Here is a 26837-nt window from a genome sequence, read left to right as displayed (position 1 = left end):
CCCTGATGAGGATCCATAGTCAACATTTTGTTTAGTCGATTGAAGATCACGCCGTTTTAGTTTCAACCGACTATCTCCTTGGTAAGCCAGTTTACGCCGAGTTGTGCCATGTCGAATCTTTTTACGAATGACTTTCTTGTGTATTGAACCAGGGCTCCTACCTGACATTTTTTTGAAAGGACTTTTCTCCCAAGCTAAACTATTCTTGAATCTTGTCCTGCCATGTAACATTTACGCTGAAAAGAGCCTCGCTGTGTCTGTGTGTAGGTAATTTATTATTTTGCGTCCATTAAATTTGGCAACGAGGCTCGTATAGAATTCTGTCGAATTACTGGTTTTGTTTTCTTTGAGATATGTCACAAAAAAAATGTCTTATTAAAAAATTAAAAACCGTTCGTTTGAACAAGATTGTTTTAGATATGAAGCGTCTGTGTGCATAATAGTGTCAAATCATATATCCCATAATTATAAATGAAAAATCCCCGATGGCAGCCAGTCGGAAAGGTAGATTTCGCCGTGCGGCCTACCAATATAAAAAAAACTTTCTGAAAAATTTCAGAAGTTTCAATAACTATGTAAAATCTTATGAATATTTCTAGAATATCGAATGTAACAATAAATTGCAAATTAATTGTTGGCTCAACAATATGTATGGGATATAAATCCAATCCAACAATACATTAGACATTCATATTTACCTCAATTAGAAATTCTGAAATTCATAGGACCTAGATAGGAGAAAAAATCGTGAAATTTTCTGTAAGTCGCTCTGCGAATTCTACCTAAAAACGATCTCAGGAGAAAAAAAATTATAGTCACGTACAAACTTAATTTGTGGAGATGAACTGCGCTTGCACAACTAATACTATTTTTGATACATGATTGTTATGCTAACAGTTTTTGTTATGGTTTGCTGTCCTGTAAGCCCGCCCCGCACGACGCCCAATTTATGCTTTATATTCTATTATACCCATGGGTATAAAAGTGGGTATATAAATTTCATTAGCAGAAGTGAAGAAAGAATTCATTACTCAATACACACGATACCCAGAGTTCTAACAGAGAAAACAGCCAACATATTTGCCGACCAAGGCAAGCAAGTCGGGTTGGATAAACCTATTGCGTACATTTAACCAAATAATAAATATGTTAAAGTCGTAAGACTGTTTGTGGGCATGTGACAAATATGTAATTAACTAAATATAATTGCAACGGTTTATTTTGAAAATTATGTAATTCGGTGAATTATTTTTTTAAATATTATTTTCTAATCTTCACTTGCAAAAAATATAGAGAAGTTGATTCAGTGTTCAAAAACAAGATCGAAGCAATTTTGAAACTAAATTGTTTTGAAAATATATTAACTAAAATTGCACTATTTTTGCTGATTCATTAGCATCTGAAACAGAGTTATATTTAATGATCTTTCTTTGTGTATTATACTTTTACGTAATTCATTATTGTACATTCCACGACATATCAAAATTGTTCCTAGTTTACACTCATACCTATGACATTCATTCAAATATTGTGGCAATATAGATGATATGATTAAATGCATTTTGAAATGTTGTACATTTCATTGGCTGTCACACATAAAATCAGTCTTTTATTATTCTTCACTTGTTCCCATAAAACTTATTAGATGGTCTGGGCGAATTAGCAAAATATGCACACTCTCGATGGAAGTATTTTCACCGCACTCTACAAACATATTAATAAAACGACAGATTCAGTTGGGCACATGTTATATAAAAATTGAAAATAGGCATGAAGGTCTTGGAGGCTATTTTAACACTAACTTTTAAACACTGAAAATGTTTTTATAAATGCATATGTATAATCTTCTGCCTTAAATTATTTTAGGGTCATCTTTTTAGGACGACTTTAAGTGAAAATTCCAGCAGGCAAGGATAATAAAATTTTGTAAGCTCCTTTTGTTAACGCTTGTTTTTATATATAGCAGCAATATTAAATTAAGTTAATTCGTTCGCTAGTTAACCCCCCGCCCCCCACCTTGGAAAATATTACATCATCAACCTCTTTGTTAAAAATTATTTAAAAAATACAATCCAGTCACTGAGATTCATCTGTTGTAAGGTTAAATTACCAGCTGCATTCTTAGACTTCAACGTTGGGATAGCAAACCGTATGTGCTGCCATCTAATTTGTGAATTTTGTACTTTGTACTCATTTGGAGAATGGTTCCAACATTTGTCAACAGGGGCGACACACGTAAGGACATCTATCTTCGAAAAGGTTCGTAGGGCAAACGCCTGTAGGGCAAACGCCTTTAGGGCAAATGCCTTTAGGGCAAACGACTGTAGGGCAAACGCCGGCAAGCATTCATTTTCGGATTATTGAAAATTCGCAAACTTTTAGGGCAAACGCCTGTAGGGCAAACGCCTGTAGGGCAAACGACTGTCGAAAAACTTATTTTAGGGCAAACGCCTTTAGGGCAAATGCCGGTACTTGGTCCGAATGGGATTATCAAACATCTTGTGCAAACGCCTTTAGGGCAAACGCCTGTAGGGCAAACGCCTGTAGGGCAAATGCCTGTAGGGCAAACGACTTTAGGACAAACGCTTTTAGGGCAAACGCTTTTAGGGCAAACGCCTGTTTGGAATAAGGAATGCGAGAATATGCTTCGAAAATGCGTTTAGGGCAAACGCCTGTAGGGCAAACGACGCACTCCCCACAATGTTGAGTTCAAATCTTGAGAAAAATGGGGAATTTCAAACAAATTATCTGCCTCCTTACTTTGTTTTTCATGTGAAATAGATGAAAAAAACCCTATATTAAATAAATTTGTCTGACCTTTACGATTTTCTTCTTTTTGATGCATTTCATTTCGCTTTTGAGCACCTTATTTGTGTCGGTATTCCATAATTTCCTGAAAATATTCAGCACATTGTATTTTACATGACTTGCATTATAAAATAAAAATATAAATTAAAAAAGTGCCGTGTATTGATGAGCTTAACAAATCTGCTCTCATATTTCTAGCTCCGAACAAAGTTAGACTCAATGTATACAGTAGAATCTCGTTATAGCGAGCACGGTAATAGCAAGAACACTGCTATAACGAGGTATTTTTGAGGAATTTACGGCGTGATCGCTTGAAGCGCGCTTTTGTTATTTGTCTGCTTTATCTCCACCCCTCTCGCTCGCCACTAGACATCTTGCCGTTGACGCCTGTCACATTCTTCAGCCTTGCAGTCGCCACCTAAGTGCATGGCTTTAAAAATAGAATCCCATCCTTTCTTTCTTTTATCAAACTTCCGTTGGTTATCTGTGCCGTCTGCCGTGTGTAGACAAAGTTTGAGATTGGAACAGAAACAACGTAAGAAAGTATTTTTTACAAATTAGAAATATGTTTTTGTTTTTATAAGTGCGTATTTTCACGTTATTTTATTGTTATCTTAAAAGAGATAATATTAAAAAGCCGCTCTAATGAGATTTAATTGTTTCTTGGTTAACAAAAACTATTAATTATCAAATATTGTTAATTGTTTATATTCTATTTATTATTATTTACGCGATGGCATACTGTACGCGTACTCAATACGACTGGATTCGTTGCTGCAACATAACATAGCATGTTATGCGGTATCAGAAGTAACGAGAAACGTAACGATAGTAACGAGTACTAATTGTTATAGTAACGAATACATACGGGTACACATTTTTTCGTTACTTTTACACCTCTAGTAGGCACTACCGTATTTATTTACGAATCGCTAGGAGAGTAACTTTTGTTTCGGTCAGTTGTTGGGGTATCTGTCCGGGAAAGGGGTGGTGATGGTTTGAGTTTAATCCCAAATTTATTTTCTAAAAAAGTTGACAGGTTTCTTTAAATAAAAAAAAAGTATAGTTTTCCAGCGACTATTTCGTTTGAGGCGTACGTGCGTTGCCGCAGCCGCACTCATGCTTTTTTGTAAGGAATTAAATCGTCGCGCTACACTAGCACCACCTGTTAACAACATCCCGAACCAACACGGCCGCCAGCAGACAGCCTGTGTCGACACTAGATAGCAGGACAATGCTGCGTCGGCCGCGGGCTGAGATGCTATACTTACGTGGCGTGGTAGGGTATTCTGGTTATTTTGACGCAATCGGTGATCGCATCCGTACTTATGGGGTATCGTTTTAAGGCTAAGATCCTGAGTTTCTCGCGAGCTGGCAAAGACACGCGTAGTTATCTTTGTCCTCAACAGAGCGCACTAGTAGTACGGCTGAACGATGTAGCGACGCGCTGAAAAAGGATTGTGGGGGGGGGGGGGGGGAAAGAGGACGCTGTTCTCAGAATTCTTATCTCCCAGCGGGGGTGTCATGTTTACGACAGGTCTGGAAGAGGGGGGTGGGGGAAGAGTGTACTCTGCCTCGGCGAGCATTTAGATTTCCAATCCCTTTGCCATTCTGTCCCTTTCCACCACACCCACTCAAGACTACTCGATCCTCAACAAAGCGCAAGGGAATAAATATTACTATTTTTGGTACATTTCAGTTAGAAACCTGTACGTAACCGAGTGCAACCCAAGGTAATTATAATAAATATTAATTTGGTGCACTACACATATACGATATACAAATTGTATGTTTTACTGCGGTGATTATGTGGCCAAAACTGTCAGATTTGGTCTCTTTTGCAAGAACGCTCGTTCACAGCTAACCACTACATTCAAATAAACTGGCCAGTAATGTAGTTTTCCTGCCCCTGTAAAAAAAATAATAATTTTTAACTGAGTACTACAAAGGTTTTGCGCTTCTACAAAATTATTTTTTTTTTCCACATTTTGTCACAGGTGTGTGCGTATGTGTATTATACAAACAGTTGAACGTTGACCATCTAATAGCATGACTTTATGTTGCAAAACGGTATTATTTGCTATATTGATATCTGATTAGAACTGTATTTTTCTGTGCAACTATATATATATATATATATATATATATATATATACAGGCGAACTTTTTATACTATCGGATAATTTTTTGTAGCTGAATATCTGTCCTCAAAATATTGCAGGTTATTGTATTAATTTTAGTGTTTTAAATGTATTATGTTTTTATGTATGTATACATGAGGCTAGAGCTAGAAAAAAGTTTTTGTTTGCTTTTTTAGCTGACCTGTGGCTTTTGATTACACTTTTATTTTTATATGTGATGTTTAAAAACGTTATTAGTAAATGTCCTGGCATTCGTACTTCTTGTAAAAAATATAATCATATTTTCGAAAATTAAACTATCATTTAGTAATTTGTTATTGCAATATAAATACTTGTGTATGCCAGTCGCGTCTGGCGAAATGAGGAGCTCCTTCACGCTATCCCTACTGGTGACGTCAAGCATCACTGGTAGTTCGTTTTTTATGTATGAACTGGATGTCAAAGAGGCTCGAAATAAACATCATTTGTAACTAATAATAATAATAATAATTTAATTATGAAAGGGCCACATACTCGAAGAATCGCCTTCTCTACGCAATCAAACGTGTTTTAAAATATCTAAGGAGTAGGCTACACGTCATAGGTTGTATAAGAATATTTCGGAGGGAGCTAACCAAGGATATTTTATCGTGCATACAGATAAACTGATATTTTAAGAGTAGTATTATCCCCCCCCCCCCCAACACCACCACCAAACTGATGGATTTATTGGCACATCCGTACATAAAAAAAAAAAACACTGCTCCAGAATCTGCACCTGAATCGTCTTAGTGGGAAAAAGGTGTACATAAATTACGAGATCACTGAGGTTATAAGGAAGGTAATCAACCAGAGTAAGTGATTAGGAGCAAGGAATACTAATGCAATAAATATTCCATTGATATAATTTAATGATAATTTTTACTCACGTTTTAGAAGTTGATATTGCTGAATAGCAAATTTTTCATTTTAAAATATTGTAACAATGAAAAATTGCGAACCAATAAACATTTTTTGCTTAGTATATCATTTTATTATGTCTTAAGACAAATGGAAACTAGATATTATGAGTACGAAATATTTGTAAGTAATAAAAATTTACATAATAAAATACTTACATTCATACAAAATACAAATATTTTTCTTAGATATACAAGTATAACTACATTTCATTTTCGGCCAACGAACAAATAGTTTTGCTTTGGGCCATGATAATAATACATAATTACATTTTCATTTTTCACCAAAAGTACATGAGGCACAAAAGTCAATAAATCTTAAACACACAATAAAAATATACCCAGATACAAACACCAATACAATAAAATAAAATACAATACAATACAATACTAATTTTAACTGAACATTTTTTGGATATATGCATAATTTTATTAAAATTAATCAGAAAGTAATGCAGTTACATGTTTGCAACCTTACGTACTTCACTTGCCTTTAACGAATCCGGATAAGTTCAATGTTTAGCCAGCCGAAAAGGATGTTTAGATTTTATTTTTAAACGCATGTGAAATTAGTCCTTTTTTTTTTAACACTTCATCGCTGTCACTTGAATTTACGGCAACATACATTATTATTGTACTTTTGTTTTGTAGTAACGATCTGTAGGCTAAATATGTACATGTGTTTGTTGAAACTTCGTTTTAAACATCCATATACATAAATTAATTTTGTCAATTTATTTATAGATACCAGTAAAATACAAAATAAATTATATTTATTTTACGTCCTCTTAAATTATTTAAATGATATATAAAATATGACCAAAAATATTTCAAATGAAGAAGTATTTTCAACTTCAAGTACGCGAGAATTACACAGACTCATTTACTTGCGTATTGCATAGCATACATACTTCACGTCCATTTCTGACAGTCTTGCAAAGTCACTTCCAAAGTATCTACAAGTATATTCTTCAGGCGAATTCGGACACGGCATTATAATCTTACATTATATCTAGAAGACGTGTTCTTACATTTGCTTGGAGTTTTAAATTATTTTTTTGAAATAATAAAGTCAATTTTAAAGTTTAACTCATTGCAGAAACACTTACGCAATATATTTGGTGGTTCTCTGCAAGTGTATTTTGTGTTTTATTATAGTTTGATAATGAAGTTAATATGAATTTATTGCCTTTTTTCTGATATGTGTATACATTAGATGTATATGAATATAAAAATTTATGTAACAGGATGAATCTTAAATGGTTTGAACAGTTATCTATAATGACTGAGTAGGTTTTTTCATTAAAAGCCTTTCTTTTTTACTGTTTAAGTTGGATTTCTTTATAACTCAAAAAAATTATCACGTAACTAAAAAAATGAATAAAAGAGCAAACTTCTGTTCGTATGTAGGTGTTAATTTTGCTACCGTTTAAATCATGAAAATAATGTAATACAATTTGTTCTCTAGATAATTAGATTTAGAAGTAAGGCTACATATTTTAGTCATTACCATGGTACGACTTCCGGAAAAGTTTTACATTTATATATTTTTTTTACAGAAGGTACCGGAGCTTGCAGGTTGCGCAGAAAGGAATTTTATTGTTTGTGAGAGTTCTCTGTTCGCAGTAACACCTATGATATATGTTTGATGTTCTGTTTACAACTCATCGTTAAAACTAAATTTTACAGACTGATTATTATCCTTTTATTTAAAATCTAAGTTATTTACAGTGTTTAAAATATGCTTTCTTGCGTTTCGTTTTGTTTGTATGATATTTGAGTCACCCGCAAAGATAATGAGATAGATATTTTATACTGCTTCTTTCGCAGTTTTTTTAATTTTAGTCTTGACAATGGGGAAGCAATTATACAGGCTGTGCTAAATAGATAAATTATGCTTTATGTCATTGAGATCAAACTCTTCTATTTTTGTGCATTTTATAGTATTCCTAGTTTAGTTAATTTATCCAACAATATATTTATACAATCAAGGCCTTAGATGCTTTATAAAAAAAACTCAACTGATTCATAATCAGTTGCCGTGTATAGATTTATTTTGTAGATAATAAGCAGTATGGGTTTTAGTGCTTAGAGTTGATGTAAAACCATGTATTAAATTTGAAAGTATTTTGTACTTTTCATACTTAAAATTATCATACAATGTTCAAATATTTTTCGATATAATTAAGGACACCTGTATTTCGTGAATACATCTCGTGTCAGGCTATTTCACACATAACTGTAGCTTTTTTTTCTTAGAGGTTTGGCGAATTGCGGGCGTGCAGCAGTACGGTAACTACGTCCTCATTGGCCCCGTCAAGTGCGGGAAAACAGCCTTCACCGACCACAGCCAATAATTACAAGAAAAATCTACAGTGTTTTGTTAAATACCTTGACACGAAATGTATTAGCGAAATACAGGTGTCCCTAAATATAAGACGTAATTGCTCTCGGACGATAATTTTCTTTACTGGTATTATCACCTTTCTTATGCAGGAGAATAGTTTTTGTAGTCTTGTGATTCCCATTCTGAAATAATTCCAATAATGGAATATGTGTTTATTATAATAAATGGAGAAGTCTATATAATATTAGCAAATGGCTCATTAAAAATATGAAAAGAAATAATCATAAATTACAAATCATTCTACTGCACATAAATCACAGATTTTAAAAAGCAAAAATTACTATAACATTCAAAATATTACAGAGCGTGCAATGTAGAAAACACGGACGCATGTTGTTGTCTAAATGCAATAAATAAAATACAAGTCTGCGGCTTTAAAAACAAAAGAAATAAAATGTTTCATAAATATTCAACGCTTGTAAGGGTACAACTATTACACTGATATGACATAGTTTTTCTAGTAAGTACATCATACAAATTCCTAACCAGGCACACACAAATATATAATTTGTGTTACACTTCAATAAATTTGGCCATGATTTAGACCTAATAAATAAAGAATGCAAACAAGCTAAACTCTACAGAGTATCGTCGAATAAAATCTGGGCCAAAAGTAAATCAATATTTTAGTGCTCAATACAATTCGAAGGAAATGGAAGATATTTTGTAGTATTATAAATGATAATACAAGGATTGCTGATTTGGTTTTGTATTAATTTTGAGCGTTAAACCACCCCGAAAATATTGAATAAATTTTTCAGTTAAGCTGCATATAAACTGAACTGGTTTGCTAGCTGTCTTGCTATCGTAAACATGACTGTGAGTCTGATTGGCCATGTTGGTGATATGCACGATTTTCAAGGCTGTCTCCCGATATTATATATGTGTTTTATTTTTATACAAAATGAAGCACGAATATGTTATATATTTCTTGTATGAGATACTAGTTGCAAAGACGTTACAGTTTGATTTTATGGGTAGTGAATCAGTGGTATAAAATAACTTCATTTATTTTTTCCCGATAACATCTTTTTGACATTAGTATAATATAATCACTCGCCAACCAGAGAACCTTATTTTTTGTAGTCATGAAAAAAAAATGTTTGTATTCAATATCAGCTAATAACTTACTATTGCTTATGTCATCAAATACATTTACAGTACTGTTCAATTTGTACAAGCATGAGAAGTAAACAATAATTAGAATTTTTTTATCAGATATAAAGCATCACTGTATCAAATTAAAAAAAAGAGTTCTCGTCAGCCACACAATTTCTGTCTCTCAAAATTCACACATCTGAAATTTTGCGTTTCTTTGAACGACTTTCTTGTGCCTGTATAATATATTCTGGCTCACGAATCGGTTGTCCCCTGGGACGACATGGATCAGCAAGCTCTGGCAACAAGCAGTTGTTAAAAAATCGCAACAATTTTGACTCCATTTTCTCAAGCCAGAAACAATCATCTCTCACAATTCTTTCTATTGAAATGCCTTTCGTTGTCCAAACGACAAAATCACACCACTTTCTTCGTGTGATGTGTAATTGCCCTTGCACTTGATAGTAGTAATTGTGAGAGCGATTCAAGCAAAGCTCGCCGTCGACAACTCTGCAAAAGAACGTTTTCAGCTGCATTGCTGCATCTAAAGGGTTAAGTTCCCTTGCAGAGTATGGACATTTCACCTCCACCAAACCATCTTCATCAACTAAACCATCAGGAGAAGCTGCAAGAAAGCAATGCTGAAGGTCAACGAAGAGACCACATTGTTTAACAGTATGGCCTGTTTGTTCTTCGTATAAAGCGACAGCTATGCGCTCGTTTGCTAGACCATGTATTGTGGCAGCATTCTCCAATACACGACTGTACACAATCGCTTCCACTGTCACTTTACACGAAGTATTTTCCCTCATTTTACAGACACGTCCGAAAAAGGAAGCAGTGACTCGTTTTCTCCGCTCCTTCATCCACAACTGACTGCTTCCTTGATCTCGTGTCTGCACCTCCAGATCATTCCTTTCTTGCACTGTAAGCTCTATGCTTCTCATCACAGACTCAGTCAGAATTTCTAGTTCAAGACCAGAAGCTGGAGGCTGAGTTGCATGAGGACCATAGCTCTTATCACCCTGTGGTTTAAATGATTCCGATTTCCGTGGTACATGCGGATTCATATCCAACCTTCGCCTACAGTTCGCCTGCTGTTTCTGTCTTTTTGCCATTAATCGCTTCACAGTCACTCCAGGGCTGTGACCTGTGATCGCCTTCATAGTTTGTCCATGCCATTTGTAGCGAAGTTGGAAAGACAAACCAGCAGCAGTAGCCCTACGGCTGTAAGACCCCTGCTGTGAACGGTTTATCTGCTTACCGCCAGCCATCCTTGCAACTAATGACATGTACATTTCTGCTTGGTTGGTTGTGAGATCCATTACAAGTGCTTGTGACTTTGCTCTCACTCGGTCAAAAGCTTGTTTGATTCCCACAATCAATTCACGAGGCAATGCGTCATAACTGCAGGGATTTGCTGTTTTACCAGCTCTCTCACACACATCTAAATTGCATAACTTATGGTCTCCAAACACATGGTTGGGCACATTTAGAAGTGTTGATTGAAGTAGCATAGCATCACCCCCACAGTTGCTGATACAACCTCTTGCACAGCGACAGAGGGCTTTGATTTTCGACTGGCTGAGATGCCGCATATGGATGCCCTTGGCTATGGCATAAAGATTCTTTTTGAGATTCTTCACGACATGGTTAGCACATTCAATCTTTTCAACATCTCTTCCGTACGAAACATTTGCAACTATGGCTGCATGCACACTTGAATCCCCATCACCAACAAACTTCTTAAATTGAAGTTTGTACTTGGCTTCACAGAACCGGAAACCTTCCACTATAATGTCTGCCTCCATTGCAGTGGAAGAATCAGTCCAGTTCCGGAAACACAGGTGAGGCGTGGGTTCCTTTTCCATCCGTTCGCTCCGAATGCATGCGGTACAATATTTGTTTCTCACACCAAGGAATAACAATTTCTTAGTGTAGAAGCCAATTATTATAGCACATCCAGACTTAGCAGAATACCTATGACCATAGGATCTTTGGCTCCAACCTCCATCCAAAATTCCTATGGTCCAAGCATATTCCTCATTTCCAACCATACAGATGCGTCCATCATCTTTCGCCATAGAGAACTCTTCCAGTGCAGCATCTTCCATTTCCTTCTGCAACATTGCCTTCCAGTGCTCTCCGATTCTGTTCTCGTGATAAGAAAAGCAACCCGGGCTCATAGGATGCATATCAATTAGTGACAATAGTTCATACAATGGTCCGTAGCCTAGACCAACCGAAATTGCACCCCAAACAATCTTATCGTTGATATCTAAGTTGGTATCGATTTTGCAATTTCTTTTTCTTCCCACTGGAAGGCATTCCACAGGCTCAGATTTGAACTGCTGCTCTTGATTGCAGTGAGTGCACCTAAATTTAAAATTTGTCAGCAGACCGTACCTGTTGACACTTTCCAGAAAATATGTTCCTGAAGATGAAATGGGACACCTGTAAAACCAACATAATAATAATTTCTGGTAACATCTCCCAAAAACATTTGTTACCCGTTTGGCTTTCACACAATAAACAAGACAATTTTTTACTAGCATCGGCAATTTAGCTATAACTATTGCTATACATTGGTACTCAAGCTGTTAGGTTGTGATTTTATTAATTTCATACAACTGCTCTAACAGCATAATATTGCATACATCCAAACTACTGTCGTTAAAATCGAACATAAATAGCTTGCAGTGAATCCTGAAAGATCTGCCCGACTCTTTGTGATAAAAGATTATTCTATATATACGTAAATGTACGTTGAAGTGCACTGAGGTAAGGTGGTCAAGTTATCAGTACGGGTGTTACCTCGTTTCACCATACACAATAATCTTAGCAGCTCCTGAGCTCTGTCGAGTGACATGTGAACAGAATAAAATGAAAGAGATAAACTTACATGCCAGTAGGTTCGCTAATTTTTGAATATGAACAGAAGCTTCTTTATCTTTGTACTTATCAATATAATAACATGCACACCACTACAGTTTTCCCAAACTGTTGATGTGCATGTCACAATTAAATAAAAAAATAATTGTGACATGGCTCGAACAGATATACATTTTACATGCTTAAAAATTATGCTATTTTAATGTAAGTCTGAAATGTTGTTCAAGAAAAGGATACAATTTTCATTTGCATTTCACTGTGCTGCAAGAAGCCATATGGCCATGGCCACATTTATTCGCGCATTTGCCCTCTTACACATCATGGTATAGTAAAACACTATTTCGATCGTCATCGTCTTCACCTCCAAAAAATTAATAATAAAAAATTAATAAAAAATAAATTGGATATTTACGTTGAGGTATTAAAATGTTACTTACTCGTAGAACATATAGGTACTATCGCCATATCGGCAGACACGTTGGCACGTCCAACTGTCGTAAGCCAAGCGTGCAAATGTTATGATGCTATCTTCTTATAAGTAACAAGAATATGCACAATTAGAATATTACGTTTTTAAATTATTAAAAAATATATTTATCTTGTTCCTTTTACTATGTTTCTTAAAAAATTTCTGCAACAACGTTCTTCCGAAAGAAGGTATACACCGATTTTAAAGGTGCGTGCCTACTTTTTAATTTTATTTTTTTAGTAATTAGAAAATAAAAATTGGTACTTTTCCCACTTTCATCATTGAGGCTGCGACCCAAATTTAAAGTTTCCAGCCCTTTTGACAGTGGGTTGGAATTTGTATAGGCCATTGTGTGAGCGAGTGAATTACTTTTTGCATATTCGAGCAATTCTAAATTTAGGCCCTAAGTTTAATTATAACAATTTCACGTCAGCCAGAAAGCTCAAAGGCTGGTAAAACAATAGAATTTTATTTCATATAATTCTGTATCAATTTCATCTAAGTATTACACACCCATTTAAACACAATTTCTATACATAATAATTTTACTTCAGCAAGGTCGTCGGTTTCTTGTAACAAATAAAATTACCTAAAAAAATAACTGGACATACTTAAACAAAGTTTTTAAATTGTAACATTTGCCAAAGAATTTAAATAAATCTAACTGCAAATGTAAGAACACAGTATAAAGGTCTTTAAATTGTATTTTGGAAAATTACCTCAATGTTTATTTGCTAAAACTCCTCATTTCACTTGTTGTGTGTGCGCGCACGTGGAACTTATGTTTCTATGATCATTTATAGTTGCAAATAATGTAGCGGAAGTTAAATTGAAAAATATATAATTCTTTCTGGCCAATATTTGTTTACAAACAAAATTTTACAGACCCCAAAAGCAAAAAAAAAAAAAAAAAGAATCGCCACTGCCTTGTAATTGTGTTTCTAACGAACTTGTATAACTAACGAAAATGTGTAACTGCTAGGGGTTAGTGATACAATAAATGCTTTGGTAGTGAAAAATCCATTGTTGAACGACAGCATCGAGAGATTGGCCCTTATTTTTGTATCGTTATATACATAACTAAATAATTACGGGAGGAAGTGGCCGTAGGCGGCTGGTCCGCTCGGCGCGCAGGGGGGTTCCTTTGCGCGGCTGCCAAAAGTATGAAATTAAAAGAAAAACATAATATTGTTCGTACTGCAATTCAACTTTGCATTGCTTAGTGTAAAACTATACGATAAAAATGGAACCCTGTAATTTTTTAGCATAGTAATTATTTTTTTTGTTTGTTGGGGCAAAAGTCCATCTTTCCCCGATGAAAATTTTATATGGTGTGCAATTTTTTTTCCACTATAGTGTTTAACCTCTTATCGAATAAAGGCTTACTACGTTAGTAAGTAGCTCCACCACAGTTCACTCGATATATGCGTTAGCTGTGATTACATTGGCTATTTATCTCTCCTCGTCAATATGGCTCAAATATATTTTCCTTTTATTTTCAACATTTATTAATTTAAATCGGTATTGTTACATATCTATCCTATTTACTTACTAACTAATGAAGTCAATAAGTTTGTAGAAGAATTTTCAACCTTCCAGCCGGTTAAACGTTCAGAAGGCGGTAAACAGTAGTGGAAAAAAATCTAAATAACTCAATTTTACATAAAACAATTTTTACCTGTGTCTCTCCAGAAGACGGCATTGCACCATGAAGTGACGAACGTCAACCATCATTCGACCCTCTAACATACTGAGTCCCGGATCTGTCTGTGGCAATGGAGGCTCGTAAACCACTATCAGCGGAGGAAGGTCATCATTCCTAGAAGAGTTATTCCCTTTTAAGAAACATAGCCCATACAATAATTTTTATTCATATGAGTATTATCACATGAATTCTAAATTTACCTGTCATATCACAAACAAGATATGTAAGTGTAAAGCTTACCCTTGATAGTCATCGGACAGAGTATGTGTACTGTCATCAGTGTTGCGTGATGTACACGCCGCCACTGAAGACGCCATGGTGGTTACATCTGGCACTGTGGGGACCGAACTTTCACCGCCTGGGCTCTCTGGCAAGGTTGGTGTTGCAGGACCATCACCAGCAGGCAGAGGGTTCTGTGTCAACCCCAGCTTCTTCTTTTTTCTCGCTAATGTTGCAAGCCTAAGTGAAATAATATAATTCATTAGAGTAGTTAAAGAATTTTAATTTGCCTTTGCTTTAATATTCATTAAGTTTGCTAGTTTAAGATTTATTAAAAATTTATTTAAAGGAAACTATTTAATTAAAAATAGCCTGTCCCCCCCCCCCCTTCTTTTTTTTGTGATTCATCTGCAGTTTGCCTAGATTTAGTCCATTAATCATTAATCTCTCTGTTGTCTATTTTCATCTGTAATATTTTTTAAAATATTTCTGAGTTAAGTGGTTTTTGTTTGTTGATTTTACTCTCGAATTGTTTAAGGTTTTTTCTGGGTGCACTTATAGCAATTTTTGCGGAAATTTTGATTTATTTACTACACATTATAGCATAAGTTTCGACCAATAGGTGGCACGGTAAAATGTCTAACATGTTTTTTATGTGATTAATTACGCATTTGTATTTAAAAATGCTTAAACTGTCTTTGGAATTTTGAATTCTATTCTGAACCACCTTTAGCATGTTACTGAATTTTACGTAACTATAAAAGATGTTGTCAATAACTTAATATGTTGCTCAGAATTCATATAGTATTACATTTGGCAAATTTTAAACCTGTAGATGCTCTTTAATAGTACTTAATTTTTTTTCATTATTTTTGCAAACAGTAGTTGTACCTTCGGAAATAAAAAGTAAATATTACAAAACTAAACTTGAAAAATATTTATCTACTGTATTAATCTTTATGCTACAAAACAAAATTTCGTTTGTGTGTGGGTACATTTTCACATTTGTAGTGTTACGTAACTGTTTACATACACGGATATCATCGTGATTATGGTTAAATATTTTTTTTATAAAATTAGTCAAGATTTAATTTAATAATGGGCCATTTCAGCGAAAAACTTGTAATGAAATGTTGGTATTCTGTAAGACAATGAGTTGAAGGATTGCTGGAATCAGAAGAAAAAAACAGTATGTGACGAAATTGTTTGTTTGTTTTTTTCGAAAGAGGAAGTATCTAAAATAAACTTAATCTCATAACGTGCCAGAGACGATTAAATGTTATGTTTTTGTGCACGTAAACTGTCAACAGAAAATAAAATTTTTCTAAATGGCCTGCTTGTTTTTAGTGCATTATATACTGTATTTTATATACGCATTTGTTATAGGAATATACTATAAACTTTGACTTAATGGAACGATGTACGACATGTAATATGATTTGTCTTGTCATTTAGGTTGTATTTCCCAGGTTAGAACGAACAGTTACAACTCAAATGGAATTTTTAAGTAAGTACTTAAGTTTAAAAATTCATAATATGTTTGTGCCGCGTAGAATGCATGAAAACCATCGATAACTATATAATAATTGCCGCGGACTAATACGTATGCACTCATTTATACAAATTTGATTTCCTAGTCTAAACTCCCCCGTATCAAATACAGTCCTGCTACGATATTTGTTTTGTTTGCATTCATTTTGTTTTAGCACACCAATGTTTTTTTATGGCATATAAAACGTGCATTTTGTATCTAATTCTTATTCCTTACATTACTTTCTTTAGAAAATTTCAAATACGTAAGGAAAAATCATTAAAAAAAATATAGAATTTTCAACGTACCAGCGCAGCGGTGCGACTTCCTGAAAGATTTTATGTAGTTTTACGTTTCATAGTCCAAGAAACCCATAACCATCATCAGTTCTAAAGTTATATGTATATGTATGTGTGTATATATATATATATATATATATATATATATATATATATATATATATATATATATATATATATATATATATATATATATATATATATCACAATTTTATGAACACGATAACTGCCGTAATTTTTCGCACATCAATTCCAAACTGATACATAAAATCAAGTAATGGAAAATCTCGATCGAGTTCGTCAATGGACAAAATCAGTCCATAGGGGTAGAAATGGGGAAGGTTTTTTTTAACAGAAAAATCGCAACAACTTCCATAATATGATGCATATCGCATCCATGTGAACATAAAGCTTAAAGGAAAAAATAGGAAGAACTTTTGTCTGAATAAGTTTTTGATACGACCAACCATAACTGCAAGGGGTGTAAAAATTAAAGTGTTTCGGACCAAAAAAATCGTAACTCTCTTATTATGCATACTATCGAATCCGTTATAATTCTTCAAAAACCTTGTAATTTTTTAACTAAATCTTTTGTCGGAAACAATTTTTGATTAGACGAACCATTTTTGCAGGGGTTAAACAGGAATTGACAAAAAAAAAATCATTGCTCCCTTAGTAGGCACACCATCGAATATGTTCTAACTGTTTGTAAATCTTATAAACGTTATCAAAAAATTTTGTCTGAAACAATTTTAGATACACCCAATCATTGCAGAGTTATCCTTAATTTTCGCTATAGCAAAAAACTATGGGGAAATATTGAATAAACACAATCTCTTTCATTGCTATATCAATTTGTTATTTAATTTGAGGTGTTGCAGTTACTAGGAAACATGTATCACATTAAAAGAATATTCATATTTTTAAATTTTTATATAACCAAGCATCACTGCAATGGGTGAAATAACAAAAAAAAATCATTGTTTGAGTAACTACGCTATATAATATATACGTCTTAATTTTTTATAAAAATTCGAAATACTATCTCAAACCTTTATCAAATAAATAAATACTACAAAATATACGGGCGAAAGGGATTTTTAATATAATGCCATTGATTTTAACACCAACACAGTATGTACAAGAAAAGGGTAATGTAATTATTTAAAAAAAAAAATTACCGCTAGTTATAAATTAATAAATTCTTTAAACTCTAAACCAATAAAACGGCTAATAATATAAATATATATAACATAAATATATACATATGAATGGACTGGAATTACTTTTCCGGGGAAAAAAAAATACAATATGTGATTACAATGTAGAACAAGTACATAAAAATACTTACTCAAGTTGGCGTCGATGGGCTTCTTTCCATTTCCTGCTGTGCTTCATTTTAAATACACGTCCACTTACTATTGCTGATACTAGTGTTGTGTTTTGACCGTTTCGAAGCGATAATATTCCCGCCTGAACTCCTGCGATATTCGAGGCATCTAGTGAGTAAACTCGGAACTAACCGGAGCTCTAGCGGCAAACTGTTGAACTCGTTCCTTTCATCAGCGGCAAGTGACAGTTAAATCACAATATTTTGTACTCAGATTATTTAAATTCTGTACGTTGTATTAAAAAAATTAAACCGAAGAATTGTTCATTGTACCTCCTTTAAGTTGTGTGCAAAGTAACAGCCGTGTACCGTTTAAATATATACCTAATATTTAGTTTTGAAAATTTCTAAATTAAAATTAAATAAGAAAGAATTTTTTGAGAAAATTTTCATCATCATATTTACAAAATTCAAAGTTTTATTTACAATTCTACTGTTTATTAATTTTTTTATCTACTACGATATTCATGGGAGAAATAATTTTCTTGGAGGCTGCAAAACTAAGGATCTTAGCCTTAAAGAGAATTCACACATCTGCTCACAGAAATTAAGATTTCGTTAATATAACCTGTTATTTTCAAATTATACAGGTTTAAACACAATTTTTATGCTATTTTCAGTTAATTTAATTTTTGGGGGCCAAAATTTGTCCAATTCGGTTATAGCGAGGACACGGTTATAGCGAGGATAAAACCCGGAACCGTGACACCTCGCTATAACGGGACTCTAGTGTATTTAATATGTCCTGTAACAAATATTTTTTAAGCTACCCTATTTATTATCTGCATGTTCAGCGATACACACTACCATTTCTTGTGTGAGATTTCGGATCTTTGTACTTACAGGTAATTCCAAGCAAACTGGAGAAAACTGGATCAAAAATAAATACACACACACATATATAAATATCACAATTATTCTTTGCCAGCTGTGTGCGTTGTGCCCACTGTACCTTGCTAAAACTGAATGAAAAGGGTAGACAAATCAAGGAGTGTAAAGAAATAAATCTTAATTACTGGCTGCAACCGAAGCTGTCCCACTTATTATCTCAAAATAAAATTTTCCTCACAATATCCACATGCCGTGGCCGGCAGATTTTTCATTGCCTTATCAAGTTTTTAACATTTTGCCGCCAAGCAATGTCAAGCTTCCTCTTCATCTGACATGAAACAAAATATCTTGTATATATTTTGTCTCTTCTTGTACTCTGTTATCATAATTTTCTTCCAAGCAGATATGCTTGTATGAAGTTACCATGGCCACGCATAATGTAACTGGGCACCTCCGTTTCCCGGGCCCTTTCGTTGCCCGGGTCCCCCTGGTGTCTGGGCCTGGGCAATTTTGCCCCCTCCCCTGCCTCCCTCCCCTTGTCTTAACAGCCCTGGATGTGTCATCCCTCTGACATATCAAGCCTAGACCCGGTCAGTCGCACTCGGAGGCATATCATCATGTAAGAGTAACACGGTGAGGGAGAGAGAGCACATACATTAATACACACTGTGGCTTTATTTAATAATAATAATAATAAATAATAATAATAATAATAATAATAATAATAATAATAATTTGTAAGGTTTTTTTTTTTTTTTTGCGAAAAACTGTTGTGTGAGCTGCAGGTTTTCCTGTTGCCATCAATAGGTGGTCGGGAGGTTAGAGAAATTAGCCAGTTCCTTCCTGATACCCTAGCCCCAGTTCTTAAGCCGGGACACGGGAGATCGGAGAAACCTGGGGGGAAAAACTAACATGGAGTAGTAGAGAGGGTAGGTGAGGCTTGTACGGGACAGAGGTTGGCCACGGCTCAGACAAGTCACGGTTTTTTGAATTTTCGGTGCTCAGCTGGGTCGTAGTCGGGTATAGCTTTCATAAAAGCATTGTCATGGGTGGGTAGTTGGCCATAAAAAGACCCATTTAGTTTTATGTAATCCGAAACATACTTTACTTCGAGCAGCCGACATTCTTCAAAATTACTGGTGTACCAATCGCATTCGGCAATGACTCAGAGAAATTTATTTGAGCTACCTGAAGCCTGTCAATATTATGTTTTGCTCCATGGCCCCAGATCTCACAAGGATATAAAATTTGGGGATGAATGTTTTGTAGATGTAGTTGTAGCTTCTTTCTCCTGGGGGGATTTGGAGCCTTTAACATTAGGTATAGGCTTAGAAGGGTGCCTGTGGCAATCCCTGCAGACCTTTTGGTGTGATTTACCCAAGTAATTATTTAAAGGTCATTAGGTTAATCTACTCAACTAATAATGAGGGTTCAATTCTACGCTAGGATATGCCCAATATGACCCATCAACACTCTGCCACCACATCTCTCACTCCTCCCTCTTCTCAGTTCTTCAGTGCCTCACTCCCTTAAACAGAAATACCACCAAACAGAATACCACTTCAAAACTGACTTTTCTTCAATTCAAACAAAATAAATATTCTGCTACCCAAACGATGCTGAACTAAGCTAAACAATCCCAAAGCGGACCATATTTGAATATTTAGTTTGTTTTGAAACAATTAGTTACTTGATGTTTTGTGTGGAGTCATTAGGCTAATTTAAATACGGGTTTATATATTTTCAGTCTTTTTTTCTGGTGGCGTGCTTTTCAAATGTTTGTAATAGTAGTCGGACTGATGTGAGTAAGAGACCTGCCTCTAGGGCACGCTGGAATGAATCAAGTCTGTCGCAGCAGCTGCCCAAGGTAAGGAGCTCCACGCACCCCATCGTCTGCAACTTTTCCTATCACTGATCCATGTTCATCCGCTCTCTTAATGTATAGAAATTGCTTTCGCTTTACTTCAGGACTTACCTCAGGCAATAGACTGTTCAGCATATTGTTTATGTAACTCACTCGTTAAATACTTGTCATGTATTGCGAACTCTAACTTTGTCCAGCATACGTGGTGTCCTGGACCAACCTTAAAGTGATTATTGCCACCAGCTTTTAATGAAAGTGATAAATTAAGTGGAGGATGTAAGCACGAGTAACATAGGTAAAAGTAATGGATATAAATAACTATTTTATTTGTATGAACAACCACACAGAGAGACATTGTGCAGACGGAGGTATGCGGGCCATCATCAACAACCAATCATAGTGCAGCTTACTCTTGTGACCAATGACACAGTATTACACATAGATAAATCAGCCAATGCTGGCACAAGACAACAATAGTACTTCAACAAAATCCTTAGAGTCTTTCCTATGCTCAGAGTATCACATGACTGTCACTGTCTCTTTCGATCCTGACTTCCTTGTCACGAGATGTTGAATTATCTTACTTTTATACCAAGAACCGTTACAAAAAATACAAAAGAAAAATGCGAAAGCACATTAAACTTAAATGAGTAATCAAAAAAATTGGTAAGTCAGCAATAAATAAATTAAACGAAACATCAGAATTATTAAAAAGCATTAATAAGTAAAACACATTACAAAAGCACATATACTTCTTAAACGAACAAACAGCTTTTATTTACATAATAATAGAAAACTTAACAAAGTATTATTTATGATTATAAACATATAAGAAATCTTTTATAAACTTATTTAGAAAGTGGGAAGGGTAAGTAAGTATTGTGGATTGTTACACGGTTGGTGCCACCGCCCATAACTCCTGCCAACTTTTTGATCCTCCACATAGATTAGGACTATCGTATTACACTTACTTGTGTATCCTCTAACTACAACAGGACAAGACACTAGTCAAGCACTTTACTGAAGTAACTATTTTGTTATTTAAAATTTCCAATGGCAGTTGATAAACTGAAAATTTAAAATTTGTTTTCAGGATTGCTATTTTTCATAAATTGTTTGGAAAATTTCAGGAATTTCTCATTAAATTTTTTAATGTTACTGTAATTGTGAAGTACAAAGTATCCTACTGTTTTATTTTAATGCTAATTTTTTGCTGATAATACACAGATGTAGCAAAGTATAGTTTCCATTGACATACCTCTGGGTAATGAGCCGAGTTAGCTTCCAATTTCTGAATTGAACAAATGGTCTTTTATCGGTTGTCACATCCAATGAAACCTAAATATCTGCACAAGAATATGTTTTAACTAACCCTAACATTTTATTTAAAAACACCACATGTGTAGGCAGTATACGTGGCAGCTAACGTGCAATCTTGTTAATTGAAGGTGATGCTGGCTACAGACTGGCATTTTACTTTTTCTATTGCAATAATTGTACTCATTCTCAAGTTTATATCCAGTTATATCTAAACGATGCACATGGTTAGCTTAAAATCTCTTAATATATATTTTTTTTTATGCTACAATAGAAATAGAATCATTGAGGGTGTATTTTTTTGAAACATTATAACGTTAATTGAAATCCACGTATTGGAATTACCTTAAACTGCAAAACTTCTTAAAAATTTTTTAAATTGATTAATTTCCTTGAATAATGTTTGCAGAGCTGTAAATATGATAGTTGTAGTTTTAGACACATAAGATAAGCTGGCAATCCTGTTGTGCATGGTCTTGCTACTGCGTGGTGACCAGACATGAAGGAAGCTTGCTGAGTCATGATGAAGGAAGGGATGTTGTTGCCGGCAGCTGGAGAAGGACGTGGTGTCTTGTAGCTGCTGGTTGGATGCGCTGGACGTGGTTTACGCTCACAAGGATGTGCACCCATGGGTTTTCGCAAAGATCTTGGGCGTGCAGTTTTCCAAGGTAGGTAGATGTGCTATTATAGTCTTTGTAGTCGGGGCTAGGAGGATATTATTGTGCTGGTAAAGTGGTTGGTTATTATGTGTAGATATTGTGCTGGTAGAGTGGTTGGATGTGAAGTGTAGATATTGTGCTAGTAGAATGATTGGATGTGAAGTTTAGATATTGTGCTGGTGGGGTGGTTGGAAATAATGTGTATATATTGTGCTGGCGAGTGTTTGGATGTGAATTTTAGGTATTGTTGTTGGGCCACTCGTTGTGGCGACACTTGTTGTAAGCGGGGGGGTCGATCGGTCGGCTTTAAGGTGGAAGGATAGAGAGCGCCACCACGTGACGTCGCCCATGTGAGACGTGATATTCCCCCTTGAAAACATCTAGCACTAATTCCTGCCCGCTCTCAGCGTCGGGCACGCTTTTACCTACGCAGTGGGCTCTCAGGCATCCCACACGCCGTCACACTCCACGTGGTCACACAGATTGAAAATAAAAGAATAATACGTTAAATTCGCACGCCTTATTTATTCCGCTAATTCAACTCACACACGTACACGGTTTAAACTGTACAAAACGCCCGCGGCACGAATCGGTTTAGGGGTAATGAGCCACCGCTTGGTCACATATTAAATTACGTAGTACGAGGAAAAAGACCGAGACTGGCCGTAAACTAATTAATGAAGCAGTCCGCCGACCGAGAGTAGCTCCGAGGACTAAAAGAAAGTGATTGAGACGAAATTAAAGTTAACAGAATTACTTGGCAGAGAAAACAAGCAATGAGGTCCCCGGAGTGCTGAAGCGTCTGCTCTCGGTCGTTGATGGCGGAAGACTGGGGAGAGATCATGGCTCGCTCGACTAACATGGTGCCCTCCCGCCGAAACAATTGCCGTTAAAAGGTATTTGCGAATTCGTGCCACGGGAAACTAAATTAGCATGACAAGAATGCCTTAAAAATTATGTGGCAATTTTTGAATAAAGAGAAAAGATTGTACAAATTATAATTATTAATATTTAAAATTAATTATTGTATGGCTCCGGGTTTCCTCGGGAATGTCCGGAAATGCTATGATATTTTAATACATTATTTTAAAATAAAAGTACATAAAACCCTCCCGGCCGATCTGCCGTCACGTTGCACTTAGGGAATATAAAAACAAACAACGCAATTATATTTACTTATGTTTTTAGGGGTACGGCGCATTGGCTCGACAGCGCCCTCTTGCCGGGCGAGCACACACGCACACACACGTACGCACGGGTAGGCGGGAGGTTTGAATGGAGGGTGGATGGTGTTTGGGCGGTGGCATATCGGACTTACAAGGGGCGCAGGCCCGGACGATGTCAATAGCCCCCCCCCCCCCCCCCCCCCGATAGTAGGCCGATATGACAGCGCCAAGTGACAGATGGTTGAGAGGCGTGGCCTGGAATGTTTACCTTGCGCACGTGGCAATGTTATTGTTTACGTCCGTGCTGGCTCGTAGCTGGTTCTTTTGGCACCCCTGGTTGTCCCCCGCCGGCTGTACGGTGTTTACGTTCGCCGAGTGTCTGGCGGCTGCCTCCTTCCTCCTGTGTGCTGCCCGCCTACAGCTTCTGTCACGCAGCACCTGGGTGGGGCCACCTCTCTTCGTGGCCGGAGGTTGTATTGGTGTCCTGTCTCCTCTACCAATCCTTCGCCGTGTCGCTCCTCCTCCTCCGCGTCGGTTATTTCCTCCACTGTGATGCGGGGCAGTGTCAGTTCCCTCACTATGTCATGACATGTGGACTCTACCAGCGAGTAGTGTAAGCGTTCCTTGAACTCCTCGCACGCTGGGTCGACCGTCCGGGTCCCTTCCTCGTCCGGCTGCCAAACAATAGGGGTTGGGGAGCGGTCTTGCCCCTCGTCTCCTGTTTGCTCGCCCCCTTCGAACCCGTGGAATGGCTCGTCCGTGCCCTCCGTGAACAGGCGCCTGGCGCAACTTCCGGTATCGGTTGGGCGTATGGGTGTGACTGCGGCGTCGCAGGGAAATCCCGTGAATCCTGGGGAGCCACTGCGTGTCGGCGTGGACGTGTCGTGGTGCTCCGTGGGTGGGGTCACCTGGATCTACTGCCCCGTCGTCCCCTGTTCTGCTTCCTGTGTCTCGTCTTCCGGCTCATCTTCCCCTCGTGCTAGCCTGACCGTATCCCGGTGATACTTCACTACTCTGCCAGTGGGCAGTCTCAGGAACACAGCCGTGTTGCCCGCAGTGCGCACCCTACCCATTTCGCGGCTAGCCCCGCGCAGTAGTTCCGTCCGCTTGATGAGAGTGGGTGCAGTCTGGCGTATACGAGTTGGCCTGGGGTCAGTGGTGGAGGTGGTGACCTGGTCGTGGGAGTGACCCGCGCCTGGTATTCAGCCTGCCTGTGTTGTGCGGCATCGCGCAGAGTTGCCAGCCGCGCTGCCCGTGCCTCATGCGACTCGTCAACTGGTCGGTTGTCCGATGGCGGGATGCGGTACTGCCCTGGTAGGGGAAGGTTCCGCCCCTGAACGAGAGTGGCCGGTGCTTCGCCCGTGGCCTCGTTACGTCGACGGCAAAGACAGTAGAGCACGTCCGGTATGTGGGTGTCCCAGGTGGTATGGTCATCGGCGAGTCGTAGACGCAACTGGGCTTTAATTTCTTGATTGCGCCGCTCGGTTGGATTCGCCCTTGGGTGGTAGATGGGTGTGGTGTGGGCGGTGACGTGCCATTTCTGGCATAACTTGACCCACTTCCGCCCCGAGAACTGGGTGGCATTGTCCGTCAAGAGCACCTGTGGGTAGCCCCACCGGGAAAAGAACTCGTCCTCTAGGCTACTTGCAATCGTTCCAGCACGGCAATTCGACAAGGGGTACGCCTCCACCCATCGGGTGAAGCAATCAGTCACCACGAGTAGGAATCTTTTGCCCCTGGCGGTGCGGGGGTAAGGGCTTATGAGGTCTAGCGCCACGGTGTGGAAGGGCTCTGTAGGTTTCCGCGGTATTTGCTGTTCCCGTCCGTCAGGTCTCCGGGTCTTGTGTCTCTGACAGTGCCGGCAGCTGCGCACTCTGTCCCTCACGTATTTGTTCAGCCCTGGCCAGTAGAACCACTCCCTTATTGCTTTTGTTGTCTGGTCGGTGCCTGGGTGTCCTGCTAATTTTTTGTCATGTAGCATAGTAAAAATATCGTGCTGCATCCCAATTTTGTTGTTGTTATTGTTGTTGTGGGGCCCGTGCTTTTAGGCAGCCATCTACCACTCGGTACCCCTCGAGCGTAGTCACCTTGCATTTCCGAATCAGCTCCTGAGTGTGTGCGTCTGTCAGTTGTACGGCGCGGACTAGGGCGTCCAAGTCATCTAACTCTGCGCCGGGGGGTAGTGAGGGGGGCGTGGTCGGTTGGATTGCACATATGTACGGACCGGCGGTCACCTCGGGTCTCTCATCGGGAACTACTCCGCATGTGGGGGGCAGTAGTTCGTCCCATTCTGCGTCATCCCGCACCTGTACTGTGCTGTCCGGATTTCGGGACAGCTCGTCTGCCAGTTCGTTGTACTTTCCTGCCACATGTTCTACCGTGAAGTCTAATGCCTGTAGCAGCATGGCCCACCGGGTGAGTTTGGAGCGGCGGCCCTGCATGGTCGCGAGCCACTTTAGGCACTGACTGTCCGTGCGTAAAATAAACTGTTGTCCCTCCAGGTGTGGTCGGTAGCGTCGCAAGGCCCACACAACTCCGAGACACTCTCGCTCGTTCACGCTATAACGGCGCTCTACCTCCCCAAACTTTGCGCTCGCATACTCAATCACTCTGGGCTCCCCCTCCTCGCCAAGCTGTAGTAGGATGGCCCCTATGCCTTCTTGACTAGCATCGGTCTGCACGATATGGGTTTCTGTGGGTCCAGCCTGGCTAACAGATGACACTCACGGAATCTACGTTTGAGTTCGTCGAACGCCGCCTGCATTGCGCTCGTCCACCGGTACGGTTTCTTCGGTGACAGCTGTTCTGTCATGGGAGCTGTCACGAGTGAAAACTCCGGTATGAATGCTCATAACCAGTTAGTGAGTCCTATGAACCGCTGGAGCTGCTTGCGTGTGTTCGGGGCGGGTTGGTTAAGGATGACCTCTAGCTGTTTTGCGGTAGGCCTATTCCCCTCCACGTTCACTACGAGACCCAGGAAATCTAATTCCGTCGTGCCCAGGTGACACTTCTCCCTGTTACACGTCAGTCCTTGGGATGCTAGGCGCTCTAGTACAAGGGCGAGGTGGTGGGCGTGGTCCTCCCAGGTCTGCGACCACACTAT

At 37.8% G+C, this 26837-nt stretch overlaps 1 protein-coding gene and 1 long non-coding RNA gene across 5 annotated transcripts in view; one reads left to right on the top strand and one right to left on the bottom strand.

Annotated features, from left to right (window-relative positions):
- LOC134541952 (protein hobbit) overlaps nt 1-26837 on the top strand; it is a 440842-nt gene that overhangs the window by 29368 nt on the left and 384637 nt on the right. For all 4 annotated transcript variants that reach the window (XM_063385710.1, XM_063385709.1, XM_063385711.1 and 1 more), the window contains one exon: nt 22461-22577. In XM_063385710.1, the coding sequence (XP_063241780.1) occupies nt 22461-22577 (117 nt within the window). The remainder of the gene's footprint in view (nt 1-22460; nt 22578-26837) is intronic.
- Nucleotides 5831-16594, bottom strand: LOC134541955 (uncharacterized). Its single transcript, XR_010076705.1, has 4 exons — nt 14699-16594; nt 14432-14572; nt 11799-11846; nt 5831-8416 (listed from the first exon to the last, which is right to left on the bottom strand). It is a non-coding gene; the product is annotated as an uncharacterized LOC134541955 (long non-coding RNA).

The sequence above is a fragment of the Bacillus rossius genome, assembly GCF_032445375.1.
Source record: "Bacillus rossius redtenbacheri isolate Brsri chromosome 4 unlocalized genomic scaffold, Brsri_v3 Brsri_v3_scf4_2, whole genome shotgun sequence".
Taxonomy (NCBI): Eukaryota; Metazoa; Arthropoda; class Insecta; order Phasmatodea; family Bacillidae; genus Bacillus; species Bacillus rossius.
Note: the sequence above shows the minus strand (reverse complement) of the source record. Positions and strands in the feature narration are given on the sequence as shown.